The sequence below is a fragment of the Amphiura filiformis genome, chromosome 15 (genome assembly GCF_039555335.1).
Source record: "Amphiura filiformis chromosome 15, Afil_fr2py, whole genome shotgun sequence".
NCBI classification, from domain to species: Eukaryota; Metazoa; Echinodermata; class Ophiuroidea; order Amphilepidida; family Amphiuridae; genus Amphiura; species Amphiura filiformis.
In genome coordinates, this window is record NC_092642.1 from 40236698 (window position 1) to 40259963 (window position 23266).

At 35.9% G+C, this 23266-nt stretch overlaps 1 protein-coding gene across 1 annotated transcript in view; it reads right to left on the reverse strand.

Annotated features, from left to right (window-relative positions):
• Positions 1 to 4720: 4720 nt before the first annotated feature.
• Positions 4721 to 23266, reverse strand: part of LOC140171636 (uncharacterized) — a 43729-nt gene continuing 25183 nt past the window's right edge. The window contains exons 12-17 of the mRNA XM_072194924.1: positions 15613 to 15706; positions 11764 to 11794; positions 10766 to 10919; positions 10270 to 10398; positions 8853 to 8923; positions 4721 to 7292 (exon numbers count right to left, since the gene is read on the reverse strand). Coding sequence (XP_072051025.1) covers positions 5008 to 7292; positions 8853 to 8923; positions 10270 to 10398; positions 10766 to 10919; positions 11764 to 11794; positions 15613 to 15706 — 2764 coding nt within the window. The 3' untranslated portion in view covers positions 4721 to 5007. The remainder of the gene's footprint in view (positions 7293 to 8852; positions 8924 to 10269; positions 10399 to 10765; positions 10920 to 11763; positions 11795 to 15612; positions 15707 to 23266) is intronic.

Genomic DNA, 23266 nt, shown 5'->3' on the forward strand with positions numbered 1-23266 from the left:
TTACACCTGCGGCATCTCTTCAGACTTGCCAACTTAATTATGGGTAAATTATTGAGTTCTGTCATGACAGTATATGTTATGTTGACAAGTAAGTATTAACCATTGGTGAAAGTAATATAACTCATGTAGGAGTGACAGAAAAAACAACAATCAACAACAAAATTTACAACAAATATTAAATTTGTGTAATGGTAGAAATATAATCACTCTGTGAAAGATGTGTTATCCCCTATCACTTGCCTAGTGGCTCATTAAATGTCAATCCATCTTTCTCTGTGTGGCTTATAATATTTCAACCATCTCACTCATAGACAGATACTATTTGTATAGTATACAATACACATGTATACAATACACATGTATACAATACACATGTATATAGCAGCATTTACAAAAACATAATTTTTTTCTAAAGTTACGCAAAAAATAACAGAAATCATCTCTGTAAAACAAAACAAAAACAAAATAATAATAACTATAAGCAAAGTAGTAATCAAAGACATCTGACAGAAGGCAGTCGTGTATAGCTCCATGCATAATGCTATGGGAAATCATCCATATTGGATTGACAGGTTGGAGACCAAAATAGCATACCTCCAGTATTCTTTGGCACTGGCAAAAATTAAATAATTGGTGTCTAGGCTAAGTACAAAGGTTTGGGTAATCAGCACAATTTCATGACATGCAGATCACAAAAAAACACACTTCAGTGAAGTTTGACAGCCCATATAAATGAAACCCAGAGGTACACTATTTACCCGTAACCCTACATGACCAACATGCAAACATGGCTGACTCCATCTTAAGTCTAAATTAGTTGATGGTAACCTTACAAATTCACTAATAAGTGCATAATATATGTGACATAATACAAAAATAAAGTTCAGGTATAAAGTAAAGAAATTAGAAAAATAAGCTAATAAACAGGCATTTGAAATGTTTTTGAATGTATGAACATGCAGGCCTTCATTTTTGAAAATTGCAGGAGCTCTGTTAATCACTCTCCTGAGTTTACTTAGGTGCTCACCAAGGAGCTCAATCTTTTAATATCTGTATTAAAACATAGGGATTCAAGTAGTGAAGGAGCTCAGTAAATTATACTCCTGGAATGTTGTTCAGGAGAGCTGTAGGAGCTCTGGTGCAATTGAGCTCCTCAAAAATGAAGGTCTGAACATGGTATAACAATATTGTAATGTCACTTTTCAGCTCACAAGAATATTGTCTCAAAGTTCAGTTTTATAAGAGTGATAATAAGACATATTCTCACTCTATATTGAATAAGAATCCGCATTTAAAGAGGGATGTGACCAGATTGGCAGCCTCGTTCCCCACTTTGTCCTATCATGGTGGTTACCAGTACCACCTTCTGATATCGAAAACATTAGTCCAATTATTTAACTCAAAACTTAGGAATCAGATTATTTTGGTACATTCCTCAATGCGAGGTAAAAACACAATATGAAACAAAACACATTATGTTCAATTACACACAAAATGTGTCAATTCGTTACCCAAACATGTTATCTTCACAAAATCATGAATTTCAGGTCATTATCAACATCAACAAGCAAAATTAATCGTTATTGGTTTACCAACTACAAGGAGGTGGAAGCATAGTGATGAATGCTTGTCATGATTACAAGTGCACAGTACCGTATTCTGCCCATGTGACTAATTGAGTCCAAAATCCTCTCATGCTACAGCAGATGAATTCTGTACATGACATCCACTCTGCTTCCACCTCTTTTAGTGTGTCTTGTCTCAAGTTGAAAGTCACGCCATGTTGCATTTCACAGTGGCAGATTTGATTTAGTTGGTTTACGCAGATGCATTGCCAGTGGAATTAGGTTAGCCTAGGCTTGGGCAATAGTGAATAACAATCAATTTCAACTTATTTTTTTCTTCTTTTTTTTTCGATGTATTGAGTATCAAGTGACTTTACTTAAAAATCTATTTAGTAAGAAAAACAATTGATTATTTTTGATAAAATCAAAATGTCAAATACTTTCATTCAGTAATCAATTATTTTTTATTTATCAAAATATCGCCCAAGCCTGGGTTAGCGTGTGCGATTCGAATCTGCCAACTGTAAAATCCAACATGGTGTTACTCTCAACCTGAGACGAGACACACTATAGTTAAATTTTGCCCCATATTCGACCTTATTGAAACCTATCCCCTAATAAGCGCACCACTCCCTACAAATTTGTTCAAGGAACACATGTTGAAATGTCCCTTTTTAAAGCACCTGTATATAAATTCAGTCAAATGTCCTAATAAAATGACTATCAAAAACTTCTAGCTTAGGATTACAACTCCAGATACACTTGTGTTAAGTGTGTAAATACTTCCTCCCCCACATAATGACTTAAAAGGGCATTTTGTGTTCCACAGCCTCATCCCCCCACTTTTCTCAAAAAAAGTTGAGATTTTTATATCACTGGAATACCTCTGGCTACATAATGTTTATGGACCAAAAATTTCTTGCAGATTAAATCGTTTAGCAAAAATATCATCAAATTTAAATTTCGTTCTGGTATACCAGAACGAAATTACAACAGTGGCCTATGGAACAGTGTAATACACATAATCATGCATAACTCTCAAACGCAAAATCAGAAACAACTGAAATTTTGGGAATAAGCTTTTTTCGTGGATATCTACTGAAAAATGTCATAAAAAGAGGATGCTAGGATCATGAAATCCTCCTTTAAGCTACCAGGTTGCTAATTGGGTCAAATACAGTCATTGTTTTTTAACATGCCTACAATAGAACAATGTTCTTTCCATTTAATATTTTTTAATAAAACCTGAGTTGCTCAAGGAGTAATCATGACTATAGACCCTATCGAATATAAATTCAACCAGAATGGTGTAACAATTGAAATGGTAAACATGTTGGTTCTAAGTTCTAAGTGACACAGGGATAGGTCTCTGGTTCTGGTTCTGGTTGAGTCGGCATTGCCAGACATGCTGTACTTCACCAACTTCGCGGTCAAAGGTCTATGCGCATTTAATGGCGTCGCGTCGCGAAAAGAGCTAATTAATGAAGTTTATTTTTTAACATTTCCCCGCTCGTCGCTGTCACTGTCGTCTCGTCAAGGTCATTCCAGTCGGTCGTCGTTCTGTGGAAGTAGCTGAATTTGTGTACATCCTTCCTGATCAGCTCCCTTTTGAGTTTCCTGCTGTTTCCTCTTGTTTTCAATCCTGCTGTTCCACCCTGTTGAACATAGTCTTCCGCTCTCTAGTCTCTAGATTGATTACACAACCATTCATACGTATCACCTGTTTTGTTGTAATATCATTCAAATTGCCTGTGCCACCTTATAGAGGGAAGAAGTTTATAAAATGACGTAAAGTGACATACTATTTGATAGGGTCTATAGTGGAAATTTCATTTGAATGAACACAGCTGCCAACAGCATGACGACCGTTCATGTACACTGTGTGATGAACGGCTGTGAGTGCGTGATGCGGAAGTGAATCCAACCATGCCAACTCACTTGTGATTGGTTAATATTTTCATTGAGCATCCAAGGTCATGCGTTTGCATTGTACTTTAAAATACGTACAGGTGCGATCGCGGTTGGATCGTGTACAGCTGTTGGCAGCTGTGTTCATTTAAGGCCAGAGTAATGGAAGACACATTCGTCCACGCCCGAATTTGAGATTTCTTGATATTTATCAACACTAAGATGTATTCTTTCACTTGAAACTGATAAAATACAACTTGTTAATATTTACACATATTTTTGCTTGATTTATTTCACTCTTTTCAACTCTAAAAAGTCACATGGCTCAAGAGAGCTTAGTAAATTGGCAGGAAATAATGAGTCAGAAATGCGCGAATGCGAAATATTGTGATTACGCTGCGATTAGGTTAGTCGCGTGGCGCTGACGCAAGTCTCTTGGCGTATGTCCGGCGCAGTCAAGGCGCGTTCGGTATGTTTTTAACGCCGCAAATCGCGGTGTAAACAAAACACAAATGTGCAGTCAAAATGCCACTTAGATTTTTAATTATTTTGAATTTTGGCGCACTAAAAGCAGACATTATAAATTCATTGTTGCAAAAAGATGCATATTAAGACCATGCACCAGTACAGCTTTTACAAGCGTGAAAGTCTTGCCGTTTTAAAATATAAGGACATTTTGTGCATAATTTTGACATTTTTTTACTAAAACATCGATTTCTCATAGTTCACTTTTGACAATATTGCACGATTTTTGTGACAAGATAACTCGAAAAATATGCAAGCAAAAGGTAAACTTTTTGCACTATCGTTTAGAGTACATCAAAGTCTAGGGAAGCTTTTCTCATTTTTTCAAAATATTTGTTTTAAACAAAAATATACACCATTATGTGCAATTTTAGCTGAATAGAATGACAAAATTGCTTTTTTCACATGTTTTTTCCAATATTTCAAAAAAGAGACGAATTTCAAAAAATAAAAAACCTTCCCTAAGTTCATGTCTCTTCTTCATTAAAAGCTAACTGATTTTTTTTTACTCCGAACTGATTTGTCACAAAAAATTGGGGTAAAAAGTGATTTTTTGTGATTTTATCAAAACTTCGAGATTTTTTGAAAAATCTGACGTCCATGGGATTCCTTGACTCATTTCCTTTTCAAAAATGTATAGTTTTATATACTTTGGAGATACAATTCAGAAATAATGATGCTCGAAAAGGTCCATGTTCTCTCCCATTACTCTGCCCTTAAATGAAATTTCTACAATGGTCGCTTGAGAAATGTGATTCCAGCTTTATGATTGTGCATAAATTCAGTTTCAGTCGTATGTATTCAAATCAAAAGTCAGGTACTTCACATTGTGCAATTCAAGTTAAAATCCATACACCCCTATGGAAGACATGACTTAAATCTCCCACACAGATTTGAAGCCACCCATTCAGGTAACCCCATTTGAAATTCACACTCCCTGTGTGGAAGATTACAGTCATGACTTCCGTAAGGGGTGTATGGATTTCAACTGGAATAACCCATTACTCTTTCATTCTGATGAGAATGACACATGTCTACGACTACTTGCTTTTTTCCCTTTTGCCTTCACCGCCTTTTTGAGTTTTTCTGAACTGCTGATAAGTGGCGAGTTCATCAGATCAGAAAGTCCTCTCTTACTAACTGGTGTATACTGTGCCTTGCTTGTTTCCCCAGATGGTGTCTGTAGTTCCGATATCGCTTTTGCCACATCTGGATAATTGGTATAGACATCTTCTTCAGATGACAATAGCATGCTGTCATCTGTGTCATCTGAGAACATTGGAGACATCTGGTCTGAGGTAGAAGGGCTGTTCCCGGATGACATTTTCGTTGCAAGAGATCTTCTTGTAGGGAGTCTACGGAAAGACTTGTGTTTGATAGGTCCATCACTTGTACTGGCTTCAGTTTGCACACCTGTCTCAGTTTCAGATCCTCCTGGACTGTCCCCACTACTCTTGCCAATCCTGGGTGATTGTTTCGTTTTCAGCTTTCTTGAAGGCGACAGAAATTCTTTCATATCTTCTGTATTCACCTGTGAAGTGTCCGGAATGTCTGGAACATCTAATAAGTTAACAAGAGTGATAGCATCATTTTTGAAATTCACTTCCTCGTCTGATTCACATTCAAGATCATCAACATCAAGAAGTTCTACGTCACTCAATTCGGCCTCATAATCATCATCATCTTGAGTACTCTTCCGTCTCTTAGTAAGCCTATCTTCTTCCACTTCTTCCTCCTCAATCTCATTCCTCCCTCGCTTTTTTCTTCCAGCCTCTTGACTCTTTTCATGTTCAATGTCAGTTATTTCTAGCAAAGTATTTACATTGTCATTCTTTGTTGCTGCTTTACTGGCTCCTTTTAAACCTTTAATATCAAGCCATGATAAGATACTACCGCTGGCTTCGTCCAATTTCTTTTGTCCTTTTGTTTTCTTTCCGGGTATCTTTCCTGATCCTTTAGATAACTTGGATTGTTTACCAGTGGATGAAGGACTTCGTAATGATTTCTTTCTTCCTGGTGAGGCGATTTGTTTCCCAAATATAGGTGATGACGTTGGTTTTCCTTTTGTTGCTGGTGACTGCTTGATGACCTTTTGTCTCTTACCACTATATGGTGATGATGTTGGTCGCTTCAGTGGTGGAGAAGACACAGAACCAAACACGGGAGAATCGCTTCTTGTGGAAGATTTGGGCGATTTCAAAACTCCCATTTTTGGAGATGCACCGTTTTGGGGTTTCTTTTGCTTCCATACTTTGACGATTTCAGGTGTTCTGTTTGCTTTTCTTGCGGGAGATTTTCGTGGAGGTGAATCAAAAACATCCTCGAGCGATGAGGCAGTGCTAAGACATCTACTGCTCATCTCTGACGTCTGGAGAAAGGATGCGGATGATAGCAGTCGGCTAGAGTGCATATCTCCTGAAATGCACCTACCACAAGGAGCATTCACATCTTCCTTGTGTGATGCACCAAGGTTTTCTTCATTTTCTGATGGTGAAATTTGTCTCTTTTCAGTAATGGACATCTTAATGTCTGTTTCTACTGGAATCTTCTTTTGTATGGAAGCATGTGTGATAGGTGTACTAGTTACAGTTATTGCTTCAGATGATGATTTTCTTGGTACCCTGAGAGAAGATCCTTTCTGTGGAGTTCTGGTCGGAGATTTCTTTGGTGTTCTGATTGGAGAATGTTTAATAGGCGATGTTATGAGAGGCTTTCTTTCAACTGTTTTATCTGGTGTATCTTCTACCATCACTTCCATCTTAACTTTCTTTGGGGTCTTGATTGGAGACTTCAGAGCCGACTCATGAACAGACTTATCAGGAGATTTCCATAGAGCTCTATTAGCCGTCCTCCTTGGAGATTTAGTTGGAGTCCTTTTAGAAGACTTTGGAGATGAAAGCACATCGGGCATGACTTGTGATCTTGTATTCTTGCTGGGTGAATCTTCTGGTTCTGTCTTCACAGCTAGCATCTTCCTTGACTGCAGCAATGTAGTTGGACTTGCAAAGTTGCTGAACAAATGTGTAGATGATGCTGATTGGGTTCGAGAGTGCAATAATCGCCTACCAACTGGTCTTGCCTCCGGCGTTTTACCAGCTATCCTGAGAGCAACAGCTCTACCTTTGGACAATTCTTCTTTCACATTCACTCTACCTTTGGCTAATTCTTCTTTCATATTCTTGATACTTGTAGATTTAGGTCCTTTCTTAGAGTAGAATACACTTCTGTGACTGTGGTGTCGTGTTAGTTTTGGTTGACTCTTCCCTGGTGTGCGTCTCTTTGGATGCGGAGTCTCTGTAATCAATTATGTAAAATTATACAAAATAGTAAATGTGGAAACAGTATAACTACAAAGAATGGTACACATTAAAAGGTATAAATATGGAAAAAATATTTGACAAAAACAGATTGCAATTGTGACCCGTCACATCAACTTGGTGCAGAAGTCAGTCACTATGTATATTCCTTTTTTTCATAAGATGCAGCCCATTTTTAAAAAATTCAATCATAATCCGGTAACAGAAATGGATATTATTAGCTTGCTCTTAATTCAGAAGAAATTGTGCTCAGCCACAGACCTGTTGCTTCACCAGCACCTGTGAGATTCACAATTGAAAGAGTGCGCTTTGTCTCAGTATCAAACTAGTCTGTTACGGCTTAGGGAACAAACCAAAAATTTGATGACAACCTATAAACGAAAAGTCCTTTCGTCTGATTACGTTTGTAAAAAACTATTTAAATATCGGGCAGACTTCCCTTTTTGGGTTCAAATTTTTAACATTTCACACTTACGTTTCAGGGAATGGTCTGCTTCCAAACAAACAGATTTATATTTATAAGATGTCATCGCATTTTTGGTATGTTCCCGTAAGTGCAACATCAAACAATGAAATATCTTGTCTTGACAACATATCATTTATTGTACTGGCTCTACCTATTCAACCTGCCTGGTATTTGATATCATGTCGCAACCAACAACTGCCGCGTTTTGATGCGAGTAGTTTTTTTTATAGTCCGTACACTTTCCTTGAGTATATAAAAGTATACATTTTCAGAAAGTAAATGATGCAAGGAATCCAACTACAAATAAATAAGGTAATTCTTGGCCAAGCCCGAACACCCGGAACGATAGTGGATATGCAATTAACACACGCACACAGTGGGGTACAGAAGAAAGCATGCATGTGCCTTCCATTGTATACACGCTTTAAGCTACATGGATGCAATAGGTACATTAGAGCTACAACAGATTCCTGCAAAAATCCAGAGAAAATCTCAACATTTGATTTTACTTTACTGACTCGAGGAAGGTATACAGACTATAATCATAATCTATCATTTGCAGTCAAAAATGTCTCAAATCAATAAGATAATTCTGTGTCTGTGTCACCACAAACATGCGATATAAACTGGAGCAGAATTTACCTGGAAAATTTGTAGATATTATCCTAAATATGCCTTACTAAGACTAATGACAAAAAAGTTTGTCTTAGAAACCTGTGTGTAGCTACATGAAATAGGATTTTCCATTGAAGCTACACAAATGAGTCCACTGGATCTTTGAGCCAGTCTTTGCTATGTCTTATTTTTTTGTTTTTTTCTCTGTTATTGATTGGTAGTGTAACTTTAGTTCTTGTAATATGTTTTCAGGGGTAGGTACTTATCAGGCCTTATTGGCTTTCCAGCCTACTCCTCCATAAGTTTTGAATTGTTTGTCGTTTTGATGTATAGTATTGTTTTTAATATGGAAATGATGAACTGAAATTGAAATAGAAAAAAAAAATTGAAATTGACTCTTTTTGGGGAGTCTAAAACTACATAATGTACTAATACAGTTGTGCAAACCTTACTTACCCTTGACAACTTTATCAGGTGACTCCTCCACTATTGAGTTTTCATCGCTTTTGTTATCAGTGATGTGTTTTCTGTATGTACAAAAACACATTCAAATAGATAAGACAAATAATAAGACAAACACTCAGTGATATTCAAGTCTTCAATCTGTAGAATAATATTTACATGTGACAGGCAGTAACCCCAAAATGAAGAGTGGGTCGAGTCCCAGCCTGGCTAGACAAAATATCTATTAGCTTTAAAGATGGTGATCTGCCGATTACTGTGTCATCATGTTACTAGTCCCAAGTTCAATTTTGTTCACACTGTAGATCAAATAATATTGCAAGCAATACATTTTTGAGAATTCAACATGTCTTTTGTTTGATGTACATTTGGTATATGAGTAAATGATCATGTGTTTCTGGATTTTAAAACAAAACAATAAGTGTTGCAAAACCAGCAGGCCTTTGAAATGGGTGAAAAAACTGTCACCACCAGATGAAATTAATTATGAAACAATTAGAAAAATTGTTAGTTGCCTTATTAATTAATAGACCTACTCCTCACAGTCATCTATTGTTTCTCAACCACAGCCTGTAGGACTTATTAACAAAACAATATTGTCAAGTCCACAGATGTAAAGCTATGTAATAGATTTAAGTAGCCAATGCATTTAATTCCAGCTGAACATGTTGTCACAATATCAAAGGTTAGGGATTGTGAGATCCCAGTCTAAGCCATATCACATCCCAAGCAATGAAATTGAGACTTGCTACATTGAATTCTTGGGTTGTCATGGCCCCTTATCCAAGAAGTGAAATGCAATGAAGTGTATTCACTGAGATTCCTTAGGAGAGCATTGGTTCAAAATCTATGCAACCTCTGATTGCGAGGTATTCCGAATTCAAGCAGAGTCATGAGGAAATAACAGGATCCAAACATCAACGTTTATTTCTGAATCCAAACCAGGGGAAGCAGCTGATGTAATGAGGCAGTATACTCTACCACGAGAAAGGTCACAGGTCACTCAGCACTTGTGACTGTCCTGTGGGTTTTGTAATTAAATACCCTAATGTTAATTTAGCCAAGATAAAAGCTCTTCGTAAATTTGATTCAGTACACACATAACCAGTTGCGGTCTATATCTAAGAACTGTCCTGAACGATGTGCTAAAAACTCAGTATATTTACTCTAAACATGCTTGTTGTTATTCTTTGGTTCACTTCAAGTTAGGTAGTGACGTCAATGCCTTTTAGCGGTTGCGCTGCAAGCATGTCGACAAACCGCTCTTGTATGCGTGCATGTACGCTGTGCGCGATATTATTCACTTGCGCGATTCGATTATGTGCCCAGCGAAATACGCACCCAAGTCACTACCAAACTTTAGGCGAAACAATGTATAGCATTGCACGTATGTATAGATCATACTCCTTACCTAGCTAAGTCTTGTTTGTTCAGCATAGCCTGTAATACTTGCTTCTTGCCTGGTGTCTCTTTCACTATTCTTGTTTTCAGCACAAATCTTGATGGTGATTTCCCAGGTGTTCTCCTCCTTGGGCTTGTCCTGCAAAAAAAAATCATATCATAATAAGACTGCTCATAACAAACTATTTCAAAGGCTGCCAGTTCCAAATCTGCTGTACATGAGCATGTCTCCAGGAGTAATAACACCCATCAAATAGACGGGGAAAATGTAAATGTGCTGGAAAAAGAACCCAAAGAATTTTCCAGATGAGTTCTAGAAGCCATTCACATCAGGAAAAAAGGACCCAACTTCAACAGAGACACTGGACTGGACTTAGATCCAGTTTGGGACAACCTCCTCATACCCAAGACAACCAGGGGGACGAGGACAACACCTTTGTCATCATCTGACCTCTATTTGTGAAAATAAAACCCTCGCAAAAAATTACCTCTTACACAGAACTTACCATCTAGCAGCAGGTGGCTCTTTAGCAGACGACTCCATGACAGCAACAGACTGCCTCCGTGAGAATGTGCTGACTTTCTTTCTTGGACTCCTACGAAGAGGTGCTTCTCCACCTCCTGAGAATAAATTCCTGCAAACTCTCTTGGCTTGGTCATCTGGAACAAACAAATAAATAATCACACAAACAAATAAGATAACGACTCACTTCAAATGATTGAAGTTTTTCTGCATAAATTAGTTGACATGGAATTTTACTTCGCAAAAGCACTGAAAAACATCATATTATGACAGAACTTCAAGCTGATTTTACTAGTTCCACTATTACTAAAAGTCTGATAAAAAGTAATAAAAACACAAAATTAGAATTTTTTAAGTAGATTACTGTATAAAAGCATATATAATTTGCGTCTGCAACAATAATACATGTTTGAAGGTTCTTTTTTTTTTTCACAACTATCAACCGTTTATAGTGCATGATAACCAAAGTCAAAACTGCATTTCAAGAAGATCACAATTACCAGAAGGTATGCATATTGAATGTGGTGGTTTTACAATTGGATTGGCACGCATTTGATCTGAGGAATCTTATATAAGTGGATCCTGGGTTTATCTACCGGAAGTCAGTTTGACTAAAATTATGTCATTGCGTGTCCTGGAACAACCCGTAGTGTACATCGCACTGAAACACGTACTGTACGCTCTGCTGATAGCATGTATGCGGTGCTAACCCACCTGCTGTTAGCACCGCATATATTGTATTGTGGGAAGGAATTTTGGTCAAATTGACTTCCGGTAGAGTAACCCAGGATCCAAGTTTTGAGCTCCAGTTTTTTACTCCACCACACTATAGTTCTTGACCATTTCAGTAGACTACCCCTATAACAAGTTGATGGGCTAAACGAGCACCAACTAGCTTTGCATCTTTTTTCACTCATTAAATACAATTTTCAAAACATGAGGGGATAGGGCAGGGTGGCTGGGTTCGTTCAGTGTAATTACCTTCTTGTTCCTTCTTCTTTTTCTTCTTTTCCTGCAAAATAACAAAAAGAATTTAAATCTTTTTCTATCATTACAACTCATATAATCATCACAAAGCCATGAACCATTATAGCTAACTTGAGAAAGACAAAGCAGTGTCTTTAGACATGGAACAAAAGTTCAATAACAATTACCCTTTACAGCCTGTCTCAAAAAAAATTGTGCAAGTGAAAAGCTCCCTCTCTGGCAATTAGAAAATACCGTTATGACATAATGCTTACATTAATGTCAAGGGCGTAGTCTTAGCTCTCAAATTTTGTTTATACTGTTCAATTTGCTTGTTTTAATCTCGAGATATGTTTAGGTAAAGACGAAAGGGTAAAATTACAATTGTACCACTTTTAATAGGAAGAGGACTTTACATGTAACAGTGATAGCATCAAGTTTATCAAGAGTTCCTTCGTGAAATCAAAAGAATGCATCAATTACACAATACACAATTTTTACACTGTTTTTACTGTTTTATCATGATGCAGGAATGATGATTCCCCTTTTCCACTTAAAGCAATATTATAACATTATCATACAAAATAGATTAGCATTTCTTTGACATAAAATGTTAGTTCTTACTGTCAGATATATCCCCTTTTATTTTTGAGCCGAACAACTACGTCAAAGCAAAGAAAATTGGAATTTACTACCAGCGTGTATGTCGCCAATGTCGTACCACTCCTTCGGTCATGTTATGGTACGACCCTTTGTGTAGATCTCGGTGGCGGCCGGATCGTTAAAAAAAAAATGTATGCGTTCGACTAATAATTCCATCGTAATAATAAGACGCCGGTTCCGGCGCTTTATTCAAAATATCGGATTTTGACAAAACTACAGCACCTAGAGTCTTGATTTTTGCAGGGTATATTGGTTTAATAAAGTACACTATAATTGTGTAAAAAAGTGAATTTTAAAAAATCAGTGAGGGCGTCCTCAACAGCAAATGTTATAATATGGCTTTAAAAGAGATTAAAAGATAAATAAATATTTCACATTCTGCTGTAAAAATTAAATACATGTGCATGTCAATGACTTTATCATGGTAAATGCTGTTCTCTTAGTCACTTAAGACATTTAAAAGACAAACAAATATTGCGCACTTATACATGTTAAATGTTAATGAACGCGTATTACTTGTTGGGAGAGATATTAGACAAAATAATGAATGCGTGCTGATGTCGATGCGTCTAATGCATGCACCCGAAAGGAGGATTGCATTAGACGCATCAACATCAGCAATCATTGATTTACATGTACAGCTCTCTTCCCTAGTAAAAGTGGCACAATTGTGATTTTACCCTTACGTTGTTAAATAAAAATATCTCGAACTTGGAACAAGCAAATTGAACAGAACAAACAATATTTGAGAGCTAAAACTGCGCCTGTGACGTTGATGTAAGCATTATGTCACAACGGTATTCTCTAATTGCCATAGTGGGCGCTTTTTACTTGCCCAATTTTTTTTGAGACAGGCTGTATATGCCACACTTAATAATAACTAGCATTATATCCATTAATTGGTTTAACTAGTATCATGTGACCAAAAAAACCACATTTTGCAAAGTAGTCAAAAAGCCGATTGATGAGGGAACGGGGTACTATAATTGGAAGTACTATTTCCCCAGGGAATGATATGCTACTATAAATTTCCCTCTGAGCCTGTATAACCCCATGGCCGCATTGCAGTTCCCAGTAGTCTTTGCAACTCGCCACTCAACTGTGTGCGTGCTTTGTGCGTGTGCATTCAACAAAACAGAGCAAGGCCAGCCTAGCCTTTACTAGGCCTTGCCTCAGTGTTCGATTTACCAGAAAACAGTCACTTGCATTTGTGCAGGTAACATAGAAAATCTATCTGCACAAAGTGAAAGTAACTTGCACACAATTTAACCATATAAAATAAGATGTTTGTGCTGTGAAACTAATCATCTTTATTACAGATGAAAAAAAAAATTGGTGTCATTTCGTAAGGGATATTTATATTACTTCTTTGATTTAGAGGCACATTGTACGTTCGTCGTTGCTGATTCCAACTGTGTAATTTATGACTAAAATTCTACATGCACTTGTGCAGGTACATTTGAAAAGTTACCTGCACAGAATCAAAATCACCTGCATATGTGCAGGCGTGCAGGTGGTAAATCGAACACCTGCCTTGCCTGCATGTATGCCTAGGCCTATACCTATGATAATGGGGTTTCTAATATTTTTTAAACCAATCAATGAACAAAGAATATATTAATGAATGATATAAAACAAATATTTACAGCTCTGAATTCGGGATCTGGTGGAATCTATTGGTCCCCTTGGTGAACTGGAGACTGTGAGCCTACTACTTTCCCTCGATCTAGCAGTCTCGGGAAAATAGTAGGCTCGCAGTCTCCAGTTCACCTCGGGACCAATAAATTCCACTAGATCCCTCATGAGCAGTAAATATTTGATATAAAATGGATCGATTGAGCCCATATTTATTGAGTCGAGCTATGAGTTTTAAAATATTGGACGAGACGTGAGTCGAGTCCAATATTTTAAAACTCATAGCTCGACCAATAAATATGGGCTTAAAGCATCCAATTTTATCATTATTATGTTTTGGATCCAATATTTTTACACACTTGGATCCATCAAAACATAATAATGTATAATATTGGTCAACAGGCCTACTAATGACAAAGCATAATCAGAATGGAAAGAGGTTGTAGGTGCTTTTATTTGTCAATTTTCAAAGATCTTAGAGTGCATATAGTTTATATGTGCAAAATGTTAGATCAGGTCTAACTTTTAGACTTGGTCTAACTACGAAGATTAGTCATACGAAGGGACTTTTGGTATTACATATATTGTTCTAATTATTGTACATCCTGTTAAAGGCAAATATATGTAGCTTAATATTAGATGGCTGCAGTTTAAGGTGGTATTGGATGCATTTTCTAGAAATTAGACAATGCTTTGAGCATGTTTTAAACAGATTAATTGAGTAGGGTAAAGTACACTGATCAATATGCCTTTTGATTGAGCAAATGGACATACGGTTTCCATAATACATCAATTTATATTTTCTTTGTATCCTATTGTTTTTGTCAATAATCAATATAGTTAATGAGCTAAAAGGACTGGAAAGGCTCATTAATATGTAATTTTACCAATATTTTGCTAAAATCAATGCATAAATGTTCAGGGTACTTTTATTTTGCATACTTTTGCTCTGAAACTTGGTCAAAGTGTTTCTAATATGTTCTAATGTATTATACAGTGAAGCCGCCCTCTAATTTGCATATTTGCATAATTAATGAGCTAATTTGCATAAATGCTAATTAATTATGCAAATATGCAAATTAGGGGGCGGCTTCACTATATAATACATTAGAACATATTAGAAACACTTTGACCAAGTTTCAGAGCAAAAGTATGCAAAATAAAAGTACCCTGAACATTTATGCATGGATTTTTAGCAAAATATTGGCAAAAATTATATGTAAATGAGCTTCTCCAGTCAATTTAGCTCATTAACTTAATTGATTATTGATAAAAACAATAAGATACAAAGAAAATATAAATTGATATATTTTGAAAACCGTATGTGCGATTGACACCAAACAAAAGGCACACTGATCAGTGTACTTTGCTCTACTCAATTAATCTGTTTAAAACATGCTTAGAGCACTTTTATAATGCCTCCATAACCACCTTAACTTTTGGACTTTGCTAGGAGTAAATGAGGAAATAAAAAGAGTAAAAGGATCCCTCCTTTAGTCTAACCTCCATAGTTAGACCTGATCTAACTTGATTTGCATATGGACCTAAGGTTTAAATTATCATTACCTTTGTCTTCTTAGATGCTTCTTTCTTGATGACCACTGGTATGACCCTCTTTGACCCCACATCAAAACTTGGATGTCGTACAAGGCTTTTTGACCTGTAACATTATCGAAGAGATAAGTATACTGTTGATTAGTGAACTTTTTAGTGATTCATGTCATGGATCATTTTTGTCTTCTTTTTTTTAAGAATCAATACAAAATAACTGGGCATAAATCAAGCCACAATTACCATACATGTGCAAAATAGCTTACTCCCTCCATGAAACTTCATAGAAAGACAGGACTATAGATGAGGTGACATGTGTTTCCATTTGATACGCCCTCTGTTGGTCTGTGATCAAAACTGTCAGGCAAAAAACACTTTAGTTTACATGGAAGAAGTTGATTTTTATTCATTAACTTTGGTTTCAAAGCAAATAATACTAAAAATGTTATCAAACTTGTTTATAAATGCATCAAGCCATATACATAATATCACACAAAACTTCAAAGGTTTTTAAAAGTTGAGTTTTAAAGAAATTTATGTGGTCTGTCATAGACACTCCTTTGTTATTTTGCCTGGCTTGAAACAATAGAGGGCGGTCTGAATGTAAACATGTGACATCATAGGTCAACTCATCTATACTAAAGAGTTGTACTACTTGTAGATCTTTGAAGATTGGAGAACTTTGGTGCACAAATATTTCTTAGTATTTTAATGTGGCATAAATCACAACCATCTACACATGTGTTACCCCAGTAAACACAGCTCAGACAGCAACACACTGTGCATGTTTGAAGAGTTTTATTCACCCAGTACAGACTGACTAAACACCTCCAATCGCAGACATGCGATCTGTGATCTATCAACATCATCCAGCAAGTGCGTATGTACTCCAGTTGAAATCCATACACCCCTATGGAAGACATAACCTTAATCTTCCACACAGGGAGTGTGAATTCCAAATAGGGATTCCCTAAATGGGTAACTCCAGTTGAAATCTACACTAGAGTCTGAAGTTTACCATTTTCTAAAATCCATTTTCCGTGTTGTAAAATTTGTAAATCCGTGTCATGAATAAAGCTTAAAATGTATAAACAATGATAATGTCACAATAAAGTGTTCAATATCGCGAGCAATATGCTCTGATTGGAATATTCTCACGATAAGGGAGTGTTCATAAATACTTTGGTAGGGGGGCTGGAAAATATGTAGGGGGGTCATAACATTTTAGGAGTTCTGAATAGGGGGGTTAAAAACTTTTGGGTGTATGAACAGGGGGGTTAACAAGTTTTGGGCACGTAGAGGGGGGGTATAAAACTTTAGCAACATTAGTCCTGAAGCAAAAAATATAAAATAGCCTGAAATTTTTTCGCGCGCTACGCTCGAAAATGTTGCAGTAACACCAGAACAAAAGTTCATTCCAGATAAGGGGATTTGATCAGGTCCTTTATGTAAATTTGATAAGTCACTCAATAGTCAAAGATATAAGTATGAAGTGTAAAAAAATATCTTTTTGTCTGTAACTTAATTTTGAGGTTTGTGTCAGTTCCTTCTGGTCTGCTCTTTTAATCACTAAAAAGGTGCAATATCTTTGTTCTTCTTTAGTGTTGACAATTTTTACGATAACGTTTCATGCAGTACAGATTATTAATTTATTATCACTATATATGGGCAATTCCAAGCAAAAGTGGACATGACTCAAAAAAATGAAATTGCCAATATATATTTCTTTTAACTTTTATATTATTCCAAACAGATGTAAGGTTCAAGTTATAAACTTTTTTCGGCATTTTTCTTTTAAAAGTTTCTTTGGAGAGTGTATTTTAAGTGTAAAACTCCTGTTCAACTTAGATATTTTCCAAGTGGGCCTATTTTATTAAACATGGGCACTTTTCTTTTAAATTTGATACATTTTATATCTCTGAAATATGGTCTTCAAGAAACATCCAACACATTTTAAATAATCCCCACTAATTTTTTTTTCTTTCATTGCGTTTTCATAGCACTAAATATGGCGTAAAGTACGAGTTACCGAAAGATGCATTTTTTTATATATTTTCAAAATGTTGGCAATTTAATTGATGCCACTTATTATTTTCCTTCTACTAGTATAGTAGTAGTGCCTTGAGTAAAAATAAGAAATTAATATACAAAACACTATCCATCACATAATAATGACCCATTAAAAACTGTAGCACGAGTTACCAGTAGCACAAGTTACCGATGTAGCACGAGTTACCATAGCCCACTTCCCCCTGTACCAGCAAAGGTAATGCAAAATCTACCACTTGGCAGCAATAGAGGATCTCCCAACTACATGAATATGCATTTATATGTGACCATGGTATTGGTAACTAATTTTTTTCTTTCATTGTGTTTTCATAGCACTAAATATGGCGTAGCACGAGTTACCGAAAGATGCATTTTTTTTATATATTTTCAAAATGTTGGCAATTTAATTGATGCCACTTATTATTTTCCTTCTACTAGTAGTGCCTTGAGTAAAAATAAGAAATTAATATACAAAACACTATCCATCACATAATAATGACCCATTAAAAACTGTAGCACGAGTTACCAGTAGCACGAGTTACCGATGTAGCACGAGTTACCATAGCCCACTTCCCCTGTACCAGCAAAGGTAATGCAAAATCTACCACTTGGCAGCAATAGAGGATCTCCCAACTACATGAATATGCATTTATATGTGACCATGATATTGGTAACAGCTTTCTAGCAGCAGTGTAGTCAGTGTGGGGGGGCAGCCTGCCCCATGACAAACTAGAATTATGCAGTTCGTAATTAAGGTGCCCATACACACACACACAAAAGTGTATAAATAACAAAGGTTTGTAAATAAAAAATAATATGCAATATGCAAATAAGCTCATTAATATTCCTAAATATGCAAATAACATGACACAAAATTATACAGCACATCAGGCCACCATATCCAACCAAACCAAGTTTGAAGTTGATTGGTTATTGTGTTTATAATGCTGCAAAGTGGATTAATGAAAATGTAGGCAAAATTTGTAAATAAGCTCATTAATATTCATAAATATGCAAATAACATAACACAAAACTACACAGCACATCAAGCCACCATTATTCTATCACCATACCGGTACCAAGTTTGTAGTTATTGTGTTGGAGCTGTACAGTGGATTAATGAATTTGCTTCTGCCCGGACAGCCAAACAAAGAAAGAAAGAAAGAAACAACCAGGCAACCACACATGTGTAGGGGCCAAAAATTAAAGAGAAAAGTGACCTCCTGTCGCAGGAAAATTAAAGTAAAAATATGGAAGGCAATGATAGAGATAAGATTCAAGGAGCCAGTTTCCACCCCGATCATGTGCCAAAATAGTGTAAATTTATTTAGCAAATTTTTGCACACACCAATAAAGTCCTTTTTTTTTAAGCTCAAAGACTTTACATTGTACAGTCTCTCTAAAAAAACATGCTATTTAGCATATATCCCACTATCAATACCTGGTCAAAATGATGCAACCAAAATGTTTAGCCCTCCACCCCCTAGGATCTAGCCTAAGAACCAATCAATTAATATGGGCCTCATGGAAGAACAGAGGATAACCTTAAAACATCCACTGAATGAGTAACCAAGGCAAAAGAAGAAATAAAACAAACAAAATAGATACTGGAAATCCTGAGATTAACAGCCACAGTGATATTGTTGATACTGAGATTTGTATAGTTCTAAGATTTGTATTGGAAATTGGTTTGTTGTTGAGTGTAATGAGGCTCATTTTCCAGCTTAGTGAAGTGATTGAAATCGGGCAAACTGTAGAGTATTTGCACCAAGCAGGAAATGGTCTCAACCAAAAGATGACCAAACATTCTTTAACTCAGAAAGCAATTTTTTAAAAACTTACAGAGCAAATTCCCTCACAAGTTTTGTGAGGGAATTTAGAGTCAAATAACATGGAAGTAAACGTTTTATCAATTGTTGACTGTTTAATTTAACTGTTTAAATTTAAGCCCCAGAATAAAATATCCAAACATGATCAAGCAAGGCGTATGTAAGGCTGGGATGTTTGTATGTAATGTGTGTGGTACATTGTATGCTGGTACATACACTGAATAGTGTTATTTGTACATAGATGGGTTATTTGGGGGGTTATTTGTACATAGATTGAGTTATTTGATCATTACACCACTTGTTGAGGAATTGTTATCAAAAAAATTGACATTTAGATGAACAATACCATTTTATATATGGCGGACAAACTGTAGCACGAGTTACCGTAGTACGAGTTACCATGTTTTTGCCAGTCAATGTAAAACTATGAGGGGCACAACTTTTTAAGGTATACGGTCATTTTCACAGTAAAGGGTGTAACTTTTGATTTTTAGGGTCAAAATTTCAAACCACTTAAATATCGTTTCTGTTTACTGAAATCATGCATAGAAGCAACTTAAATTCCAGTAAAATAATGTTTCAAGGCTTAAACCTTTTGATTTCTAATAAAAATTTGACATTTCCATAACATTTTGGTTAAAATCTAAGAAAAATGTATTTTACATAACCTCAGAAAATTATGACATGAAAGCTGGAATACATGTGAAATCCCATTCCAAAGTAAGTCAACAGATATAAGTTAAATTTTATACCATGTTTTGCTATGTTTGTAATTGCAGTTTTGAAAATTTTTAACATCAAGTGTCATTTACAATGGAAGTTTCAAACCTTAAACATATTTTTAAAGTTTTATTTGGGTTCCTAAAATAATTTGAATGTCTAACTTCATGTACAAATACTACTTGATGAAAGGAACCTCCCAGCCAAGTTTCACAGAAATTGGAGTTATTTTTTAGAATTGGCAATTCAAGCGATTTGTGTTTCGGAGGCTTCAGTTAACAACACAGGTGATCATAAAAGTAAAATATTTGGCTAACTACTACAAGTTGACATAAAAAAATAGGTAAAAAATATCACAATTACCAATTTTCATGCTTTGCTTCTAAGTATTGAATTTCAGTTGTGACAAAAATTAAATTATCACAGCAAGTCATTTTTTTTGTTTTGGAGGCTTCATGTTAACAATTGTTAAACATTGCAGAAGTATTTTTTTTAAAACAACAGTGTTGGGATCATCTAAGCTGTTATTTTCTTGTGTGTATTGAATCAATGATTCTATGCGGCAGATATTGTAGATTTATCACATGTTAATTTTTTCACCCATTTGTTAAGTATGGTGTTTTTTGCATGTGAAGCCTCCGAAACAGGCTTTTTTGGGTATCAGTATATTTGTCAAACATTAACCATAATGTCAAATTTTTTTTTAATTTATGACATTCTGCACATATCAAGTAATAATTACAATGCAGATATCGGTATGAAACACACCAATTTAGATATGCATAGATGATAATTAATCTTATTGTTGTTTCGAGGCTTCATTTGTTTCGAGGCTTCAATTGTTAACGGAAAGTTTGTATTGGGTCCCATTTTCAAACGGTGATATATATTTCCACGATTTAAAAACATGTGACTTGAGGATCTACTTTGCTACATTTTGATAAATAGATTGGATGAGCTCTTTTATTTATATTTGCACAAGCTTGCTGAACAGTTTGTTTCGAGGCTTCAAAAAGTTAACGGAAAACGGCTCTTTGAAGTCAAGATTTTATAAAAAATTTTAAAAGCTTGCAAATCGACTAATTTTTGTTACCCATTTCAAGTTAAGATAACAACTGTTATGAATCAAGAAGAAGTGAAGAAATAACCAAGAATTATGAACCAAAGCTACACCCACAAAGTTTGTTAACAACTGTTAACGGAAAATGAAGCCTCGAAACGACAAATTTCAAGTCCGGTTCTCAAAAATACAGGGCTGTTCACAATTAAATCTAATGTGGCAGTGTTTACTGAACATATGACTGTACTTTCAGGATAAGAAAAATTATCCATGAACTAACTGAAGAAAACACAGGGTTTTACAAAATGTTACTGTTTTTATAGTTTTTCAAAATGGCAATATTAAGTACATTTAAGCCTGCTAAAACTGAACGCAGTAACTCCCAAAGCTGATTATGCTACCCAAGGTAGCTGCTAACTAGATGACTTATGTGGCCAAAAATCATGGAATTATGTGGCTTTATTAGAACACTACGGATTAAAATGTTAAAAATCCAAAGTTACACCCTTTACCGTGAAAATGACCTATACCAAAACAAACCTTATCATAGCAATTACTTATCATATAATCAATAAGGCTTTAGTGTTTTTTGTTTTAGCACACCATCAAAATAAAAATGAGTGATTTTTAAGCATGTCCTCTGCTCGTAGCACGAGTTACCGATTTTTACAGCTGTCCCATACATACAAAAGTTGATATCCTGAATTAGCAATACTATGAGGATCTAGCCTTGAATATTGGGTATTAAAACACAAAAAATACAGATTCCATTCAAATCAATTTAAAAGCTGGAGCACAAAGTATGCAAAAGGACACCCAAAAGTGTAGCACAAGTTACCGTGGAATTGCCCATATACAACTACAGTAAGCCAAAAAATTAAGGTACCAATTATGTTCACCTCTTGTATATCCTAAACAAAGACCAAAATGTCATAATTGGAACCTGCAGCCAATAGCTGCATCTTTTAGCTCGAATTTAAGACCTCATTCGTTGAAATTGTTCAAGAAATAAAGACACGGCGATCCCAAAACCCAAGGAAGATATCAATGTAAAAGTTGCAGTTTCCTTCATTGCATGCGCTATTGATTTGTACACAAAGCGTTTGTGAACAAGAGAACTAGCACTGCGCTTCCATTGATTAGCACGTTAAAACTAGTGTTGTGCTTTCACTGATTAGAACACAAAAGTGTAACTTTTGATTTTGTTTCTTCATTAGGTTTTAGATCACTGTTTCTTTAATTCTCAACCAATTTCAACAAATAAGGTCTTAAATCCGAGCTAAAGAGTACAGGTATTGACTGCTTGTTTTAATTTTGACATATTTGTCTTTATTTAGGATATACAGGGGTGAACACAACTGATACCTTAATTCTTTGGCTTACTGTATAGCATGTTGCATTAGGCCTACAATCATAGGCAGAGGAAGCTTGGAGAACCGGGGTACACGTTTCCACCCTCTAATTTTTGCATGGGGGACATCCCCCTAAAAATCCTAGTAGGAGAAAAAAAATCAATAATTGCCCTATGCAACTCTTTTAGCACATCGAAAAGCATCGTGTTTTGGGCCCAAATAGGGTAAAATTACAAAATTTTGTGCTTCACTATAGCTCACGATCACGCGAACTAGCCCATCAAATAGCAAAACACACCATTTCGGCAGTAGCGTATAGCCAAGGGCAGGGGGAAAGTTCCCCCATGACAAAGATGAAAGAAAAAGTTCCCCTAACAAAAAATGAAAGATAAAATCTGGAGGGCAAAGGAAAAGAAGAGCCCCTTTTCCACCCAAATTCACCCCGGTCATGGGCCAAAATAGTGTAAAATACAAAACGTTTGCGCGCTGTGTGCGCACATTGTCACAATAAAGGCATTCTCGTCCCCATCATGGGCGAAAATAGTGTAAAATACAAAATGTTTGCACGCTACGTCCACATATCATCCCAATAAAACCTTTTTTGGAAGCTCAAATACATGAAATGCTCAAATCGAGTCTCTCTAAAAAACAAAACCGGT